The 8,720-nt window shown below is 44.7% G+C and overlaps 1 protein-coding gene across 1 annotated transcript; it reads right to left on the bottom strand.

Moving 5' to 3' along the window:
* Positions 1-5,659: 5,659 nt before the first annotated feature.
* LOC135385378 (low-density lipoprotein receptor-related protein 1B-like) lies at positions 5,660-7,560 on the bottom strand. The gene is made up of 3 exons (XM_064614665.1): positions 7,456-7,560; positions 5,883-7,335; positions 5,660-5,762 (listed from the first exon to the last, which is right to left on the bottom strand). The coding sequence occupies exons 1-2, from the start codon at positions 7,504-7,506 to the stop codon at positions 5,884-5,886; spliced, it is 1,503 nt and encodes a 500-aa protein (XP_064470735.1). The 5' UTR covers positions 7,507-7,560; the 3' UTR covers positions 5,660-5,762; position 5,883.
* Positions 7,561-8,720: the final 1,160 nt, after the last annotated feature.

The following is an 8,720-nucleotide window of genomic DNA, read 5'->3' as shown; positions in this document are numbered from 1 at the left end:
TTCTTCCACGCCATATGTGAAGAAAATGTATTGCTACAGAAAGTGGCTGGCATTAGCTTGGGCTTATGGCGTGCCATGCCATCCCCTACAAAAATCACATCTGTGTAGGAGCTAGCTCCACCATAGGTTCGGAAATCTTGTGGTTGTGTATGTGAACTTTTTCATTTCTTTTTAATGGGAAATTCACACTACATCTGTTTCTTTTTATAATCCCCCTGTACACCTACATTTTCTATGGCACCCTTAAGGGTGCTAAAGTTCAGTGAAGTCGACCGAAATAATTACATGCTCTTCTTGTGTGCCAACCTAATGCATATGCCCAAAATCTGTGAAACTGTTGCTTTGGGTTCTGGTATCTTGCAAACCATTTCCCATATGTCATGTATTAATTTCCAGAAGCTGCCTGATGACAGTGCATGTTCATCACTCGTTACTGAAGTTAAGTGGTTAGTCATGCAGAGGAATCTATATTATTTTACTACGAATTCAGCATTGTGTCCCACACATCTGCTCCCAGACTTTGTCCTTGATGATGCAACACCATGCCCACTACATTAAACTGTCCAGTTGCATAGATTTGTGCTGACACAACTGCATGAATATGTCGGGTTCTGCAGAGTGACAACTACCAATGTGGCTAAAAAAATAACTGAAATTGTGGAAGAAAGGTATACAATCATGTAAATTTCAATAAAAGCAATACAGCACAGTGTAGCTAAGATGGACCTGATTTCAAGTTTCATCCTTTTCTTTGTATGCGCTTATATGCATTGTGTCCATTTTTTCACTGCAGACTTCCTCTTACGGTATGATATAGATCAGAAAGCGAGCAGACATTGATCAGTGCTGCTGCTTGTTGTGGCACTGAGATTTCATGCTATAACGAGTGCCTCTACGTGTTTCTTGCTGTGATATTCCACTGTGTCGTTTCTCAAGGAATAGCTCAATCTCTCAGTACAAAGGTGTACAGTCAAACTGTATAACCATAGAGTGCAGAAACGCAGCCTGTGGAAAAATTTTTCATAGCTTTATCGTATGTGCAAACAACGAAAATTAGTCGAAGCAGGCCTCAAAGACGGATCATACAAACATGTAAGCCTCAAACGTCCAGTTGAGTTACTTAAATTATTGTCGGTATTTCAGGATGTCTGCAATCTATAGTAAAGCATGAAAAACTGGGAATAGTCTGAGAACTATTGCATGACCGGAAAACTAAAAATATGTCATAGTGGTGAAGAGCTGCTGAAGTAAAAATACACTAAACAAGTTCACACAATTGTACAGTGGCCATTATCTTTCTCATGGCATCACACAAGCCTCTTATGTCATTTCACAGTCAAAGTTGAGTGATCTGTGTCAGAGTGAAGTGATAGCTGTAACTGCATCACTATATGAAAATTGTGAACAAGAAGACCTAAAAAAAACTGAATAAGGAGTGACTTCACAGATCCTAGTGCATGATGCGGAAGTCCGTGTTGCCGTTCTTCTGTCCGCGTGTTGTTCATCATGAAATCATGAAATGAAATCATGAAATTGTACCAACTACTCCGCCTTCATACGCTTGTTTAGTGCATGATATGCTGTTGGCAGCCGTATTATTGCATGGCATGAGCTGTGGGGAGTTTTTAAGCATTGGTGGTGGTTTGGCATCTAATGGTGCGATGATAATGCTAGTGAAACTGCTTACAATGCCAGTATAGAGTCGAGAGAGAACTTTTAGACAGCAGATAGAGGATAGATAGATAGGAAAAATAGGCAAGTCCCCAACCAGGTAAGTAAAAGTCTCTCGGTAAGAATATATGGCTTTGAACAAATAAGCACAACGCAATTCTTGAACAAAATATCAGCACAGGCTTGTTTGTAGCTGACGTTGCAGCTGTTGTTGTGTGGGTTTTCTTTGGTGCATTACTGTTTGCTCCATCCTTGAAACACCACTATTGAAACGGGTATAAGACATCCTTCTTTATGAGATATTTGGTTCATTCTAACATGTATGATATTTTTTAACATCTATAACATGGTCTCATTTTTTCTTGTTTTCTTTTAATTGCGTGTTAGCGCCGCGAAGCAACTGTGGCTATGAGCGGCGTACAGATGTGGACAGATGGAGAGAGGACAGCAGGAAGGAGTGGGGGACAGGGGGATTAGTATGCGTCCTGGGCCGAAACATGGTCTCAATAAACTACAAATCCTCAATGGCTCGGATGCAGTGTAATGGCCAGAGTTCGAGGTAACTCGTTACAAGTAACTCGTTAGTGTATCCAAGTTCCTTTTTTTGGTAACTTGTAACTTAACTCGGTACTTTTGCGCCGTGTTAACTTTCAGAGGAACTCGTTCCTCTTTCAGGCAACTTTGCCAAAGTAACTTAAGTGCCAAGTTACTTTTAACTCGCTTTTCACTCACATCCACATATTTTCTTGCTTTCTCTCCGGTTCCTTCATGGCATTTTTTTGCCATAAAACGTGATAATCAATCAATGACAGTCTTTTATTCAGGAAGTAAGAAACGGTGCCATTGAAATCCAGCTGAACTATTGTGCGCCCACAGGGAGTAAGATGCAAAGCGTTCGAATAGACCTCTACCAGAGAAACATCATCATGACATTGGTAGACAGACTGAAACCGAAACAAATCGGAAGGGGAGGGCTCGGTTCCACGAACGGGCACTTGTTCGCTGCCTCCCATTGAAAGAAAAGTAGGACCAAGGGTCGCGTCCCTTTAAGGGACCATATCGTAATCCCCTCAAGACCGTGCCTTTCGGGCGTGACCTTGTTCACCTCTAGCTTCGAGCGTAGTTCAATTCTACCAAATTTTGGCGCTCTCGAACACTATGACGTCATTTGTTTACAAACAGGGAGAGGTCTATTGTTGGACATAAACGAAAATGATCTAAGCGTGTTGCACTCCTCCGCAGGCAACTCAAGGTCTAACTCAACCGCTCACGCGTACTGCACCTGCGTAATGCTATTTTGTGTCCGAAGTAACTTGGAAGTAACTCGTTCTTTTTTTAAGTAACTCAGTAACAACGAGTTACATTTCAGGCTGAAGAACTTCGTTATTAACTTAGTTACATTTTGCACACGGTAACTTAACTTGTAACGAGTTCTTTTTGACGGGTAACTTCTCAATCTATGGTAATGGCATTAAAGTGTGGCCGTTTATTTTAGCAATTATAACGTCTGTGATGTCAAGTGCATCATAGCAGATAACAAGTAAGGACAAATATATACATTAGGCATGTTCCCATTTGGCGAAATTTCAGCAGATCAAGAGACATTCACAAACTAATGCTGAATCTTGCAGCATCCTGAACAGAACAATCAGATTTGTACAATAATCTTATATGCTGAAATGCAGAAATAAAAAGTGGTCAGCAGAGGTAAGCACAGCACCGCCCTGACACGGGGTCACGACACTGGGAACCTCCATGCTTACATGCAGGGACGCCCTAGGTAACACGATGAAAAAAAGCGCTAAACAAACAGATAAAAATACACGCACACACACACACACACGCGCGCACGCACGCACACACACACACACACACACACACACACACACAGAGAGAGAGACGGGCAGACAGACAGAGGACGAAGACGTAAACAAGGCAGGCAGCACACTGAGCACTTTTCCGTATGAATCGCAGGAATACAGGAACCTTTCGCAGGAAAGGAACACAGCCGGCGCAGAGATGCTCGACGCGTTGCATATCTGTGACACGCTGAAAGTACCACGCCGACTTCTTAAAACTATAATGCCGTAAAAGTTATGCATGTGGGAGTCCACCTGCACCTGCGTGATACTGCCACCCTTGCATGAATGTTCTTTTTGTTTACATACCCTACAGTGTTCAAGCAGTTGCGCACACGTTGCGAACATGACATCAGTGTCGAAAGCGTATAAAAGACGCTGCTGGAATGCCTCATCAATCGAGAGGTTAGCTTGATCGTTGCAGTTCGCCGCACACTTCGCAAAACAGACGGTTAAAAAGCGATGGTCGATGCGGATGAAGGTATTATAAACGCCGCCACCATCGACGACCGAACACCGACAAAAGCACAACGTTCACCTGCACGAGGATACGTACTGCTGCCTTTCAAATAACATGGCAAACGCTCTCTATGTACACTTTTTAGCGACCATGTCAACCATATGTCGAAGAGCTTTTTATTAGCAACAGCAGAGTTACGCATAACCGCAGATTACCGACACCCTGATCCGAAACCACCTGCAGCAGCGCCAGCGCCTCCTGAACGTTTCTTCGGCTAACAACCTCATAATCAAAAAACAAACAAAAGCCTTCCCCCCTCGCAGTCCTGTCGTCTGCTACTTTCTCCCTCCCTCAACCACCTCATGACAATGTCAATAGTGTGCATGCGTTGTGGTCAACCTTTGGTCAACCGCTCTTCATAGCCGAATAAATCACGTGATCGATTTAAACCAGAGGTCACTAAACCAATGGTTCAAGTCAGCTGGTGAATACGACTTTCGAGCTCATGCTCATATTTAATTTCGTTACATTTGTAGTTCCCTACAGTGCTAGTTATGTGCAGGCACGTATGTAGGTGTGTACGTGTTTCCAGTTTTTACGGTCCAGCCTCTTATTTTTACACATGTAAATTTATCTAAGGAAGAATATTTGCCAGGCAAAAAAACTAGTTCTTGTCGTTGACTACTGAGCTTTATTATGCGGGCATTACAGTAAGGAAAGGCTCTCAGTAAGGAGGATCATGTGTGCAGCAACGATAAACGCTGGGTTTAAAGTTACCCACCGCCACCACCATGGTTTGACAGAGACCCCATGGTTTGGCGACAAACGCGGGACCCTTCCTCATCATCCTAGTAGCCGAGATTATAGCCCTACATGACCTCGGGCCGAGCCGGGCCTCTTGATGAGTGTTATTTTTCCGAGAGTCTGGCTCGGCCGGGTCACGCAGCGAATTCCACACAATGGAGGACTATTAGTTCATGCCATCACGTGCTTGCGTCATTCATGTGCATATATTTGCAAAAACAAGCAGAGGACACTGCGATACGCATATGATTCGACCCTCTAGAACCTTGTCCAAACCACTTCACATTGCTCCTGGCTCCTCACATATTTCCCAATCAGGTTCGCAAAGCTTGGTAAGACGGGTAGTGATTGGGTGAATGAGTTTTTCGACAACATCCTCTATATGCACAAAAACTTGTAGTGTAAGATAACGCGCTTGCCCGAGCGCGTTCAAGATTTCATTTGGCCTCGTGCTGTTGCGGTACTAAACCACCAGTTCTTGCATGTCTGTGACTTTGTCTTCTCTTCTTACAAATTTAATTATTAGTTATAACTTTACTTATAAATTACGCTAATTACGCTAATTTTGCTGATGAATTTGTTTGACAAGCGCTAGAAATCTCTAATTCACTGCTGGAAATGCTAGGCCGGGCCCCATTCTTGAGTCACCGGGAAGTGCCAGGCCCTACTCACTGAGCCACCGCGCTCTCCTGGGCCAGACGACGAGGAAGAGGAAGGCTCGCGCCGTGTCGCTCCTGGAAAAGTCTGCCCGTGCACAGCTCTAGCCGAAACACCTGCCGTAGTGTAACAGTATAGCCACGGTGCCAAATTTCTATTACACCCCTTGCTGTAAACGCTGGAATGCAGGGTCACATAAACGCAAATATCCTGTTTTTAATATGTATTCAGCAGAGCATGGGGTACATAAAGTCCCAGCGATAGCGTGTTCGCTAATGAGCCATATAAAGTCCTGCGGGAAACTGATGTTTCTGCAAAACAGAAAGTACAGTTCAGCTATTACAACAGCACTGGGTCTAACATATGGATGCGGCAAAACCAATTCACAAACAGAACATTGGAAATTAGAGTAGAAATCAGTTTGTTATTACCTTAATCTGTGCAATCTGTTTCATCAGAGTTGTCGCCGCAGTCATCATCTCCGTCGCAGACGTACCTGCTGTTCACGCACTTGTTGTTGTTGCACTTGTAGCCCTCGCATTCGTAGTTTTCGCAGTCCTGTTCGTCGGAACCATCTGGACAATCTACGTCGAGGTTACACACGTCGGACCTTGCCAAACATTTCTTTCTTGGTAGACATAGGAATTGGCCTTCGGTACATTCGGGCACGGGACAGCCTTCTTCATCAGAGTCATCGCCGCAATCATCGTCTCCATCGCATTTGAACGCTTTCTTAATACACTTGAGGTTAGCACATTTGAACCTTTCTTCGCCGCATTCGTACTCTTCGCAGTTTAGCTCGTCAGAACCATCAGGACAGTCCTTCCTTGCATCGCAGATATCCGTTGCGTCAAGACACCTAACCCTAGGCGCACAGAGTTGACGGCTGTCTTCACACTCGAGCAGAATGCAGTCGGCTTCGTCAGACCCGTCTTTACAGTCATCGTCACCATCACACTTGTAGTTTTTGTTGATGCACTTGTTGTTAGCGCACTTGAATCTCGACTCTCCACAATCGTATTCCTCGCAATTTTGTTCATCTGAGCCATCGGGGCAGTCGCTGCGTTTATCGCAGATATCCGCTTCCCGAAGACACTTCTTCCTGGGTTCGCAGAGCAACTTTGGGTCATCACATTCCGGAACAGGGCAATTCTCTTCGTCTGAACCGTCTTTGCAGTCGTCGTCGCCATCACATTTTAAGTCGCCGTTAATGCACTTGAAGTTGTTGCATTTGAAGCCGTCGCAAGCACGAGTTTCGCAGTCGGCTTCGTCAGACCCGTCAGTACAGTCATCGTCTCCATCACACTCGTAGTCTTTATTGATGCACTTGTTGTTAGCGCACTTGAATCTCGACTCTCCACAATCGTATTCCTCGCAATTTTGTTCATCTGAGCCATCGGGGCAGTCGCTGCGTTTATCGCAGATATCCGCTTCCCGAAGACACTTCTTCCTGGGTTCGCAGAGCAACTTTGGGTCATCACATTCCGGAACAGGGCAATTCTCTTCGTCTGAACCGTCTTTGCAGTCGTCGTCGCCATCACATTTAAAGTCGCCGTTAATGCACTTGAAGTTGTTGCATTTGAAGCCGTCGCAAGGATGAGTTTCGCAGTCGGCTTCGTCGGACCCGTCGGGACAGTCAGCGTTCATGTCGCAAGCGTACCGTTTGGACAAACATATGTTCAATGGGTTGCACAAAAACGTTTCCTCATCGCAGTCAGGTACGGGACAATCCTTAAGTTCATCTTCGCCATCAGAGCAATCACCGTCGCCGTCACATTTCCATCCTTCAGGAATGCACATACCGTTGTTACAAAGGAATCCTGAGCAACTTTCGCAGTTCTGCCCAGAAGTGAAATGCGGACATCCAGCCTCTACGCTATAAACCTGTGTTGAGGCATGAAAGTTGATTAAATAGATATCAAAACTGTAATTCTTTCTACATATCGTAATCATGGTTGCAGTAATCAATCACTAATGGTCATGCACAAAATTTCACACACATACCGTTAGCAGCGAGGCTGCAACGAGGACAAGTACCCAACCGAACGTTTGCATCTTCAAGAGGCCTTAAGCAAGTGACTGAATGCGCTATTGCTAGGACCTCCACTACACGGGATGCCAGTCGCTAGGCATTGCGCGTAATTGGAGCTGTGATAAAAACTTTAAGCGGATGTGTGCGCTGATACCGGTGTATGTTACAGTCACTGCTTGCTACTGGCACCGAAAACTCAGGGGAAAAGAATACAAGGAGGATGGAGATTTGTAACAGGCTCATGCGCTCATTCGCGTTCAGTTTACAACCTTCTCAGTTTACAACTCTTCCTTTACAAACTATCTCTGACAAAATCTTGTCTACATTATGTGACTACAAATGTACAGGGGTATGCTAGGTACGGTACAGTATTTGTTCCGCTCCGCTCCGCTCCGCTAGCACCGGAGACACGAAAAATTTCGACAATGATATCCAAAGCAACACAAAGTGTAGGAATAACGCTGGTGCATCGTTTGATACGTTGGCCAATGTTGGCAATGTCGTTGCGACGTTGCATCCGTATTAGAATGCCAACGCGAATTTACAGCCGTTGCAGCAATATTTGTGCAACGTTTGATTACGAATATAAACTTCGCAAATGTTACTGGAATACGCATATCATGATGTTATCTCAACATGAAATTCCCAGCAGTAGAACAATGAGGGAGAAAGTATGAGGGGTCTACACCAAATTGGTTGGTTGTTCCGGCATTGGTACGGTACCTTTTTTCCAATGTGCGGATGTCGCCACCGGCCCAACGTTGTGATGATATGGAACGAAATAGCTGTACCAACGTGGGGTTCACAGCATTGGAACAATGTCGGACAAACGTTGAGAGGTCTATATCAAACTTGTAACGTTGTTCCGGCATTGGTACGGTGCCCTTTTCCAATGTGGGGCAGGCAGTCGCTACCGGTCAAACGATGTCAGAATATTGATACGAAATAGCCGTACCGACGAGGCGTTCACAGGACTGGGTCACTGTCGGATAAATGTTGAGTGGTCTACATAAGATATGTAAAGTTGTTCCAGCCTTGCTATGGTGTTTTTCTTCCCATGTGGGGCAGTCGCCACACATCCAACGTTGTCAGAATGTGGGTACGAAACAGCAGTACCGAATACGGATATGAATTTCACAGGAACGTTGGACATCCTACATAAAATAAAATTAACAATATCACCCAGAATTTGTAAGGTGCCCTTTACCAAAGTTTGCAGAGGTAACATCAGTCCAAT

Source organism: Ornithodoros turicata, chromosome 2, assembly GCF_037126465.1.
Source record: "Ornithodoros turicata isolate Travis chromosome 2, ASM3712646v1, whole genome shotgun sequence".
NCBI lineage: Eukaryota > Metazoa > Arthropoda > Arachnida > Ixodida > Argasidae > Ornithodoros > Ornithodoros turicata.
The sequence above is the reverse complement of the archived record's forward strand: the minus strand, read 5'-3'. Positions and strand labels throughout refer to the sequence as shown.

Excerpts from the sequence above, each read along its gene's own strand:
- LOC135385378 (XM_064614665.1), bottom strand. The coding sequence starts at position 7,506 with ATGCAAACGTTCGGTTGGGTACTTGTCCTCGTTGCAGCCTCGCTGCTA. Across the intron at positions 7,336-7,455 it reads TTGCAGCCTCGCTGCTAACG|GTTTATAGCGTAGAGGCTGG; the intron begins GTATGTGTGTGA and ends GCCTCAACACAG.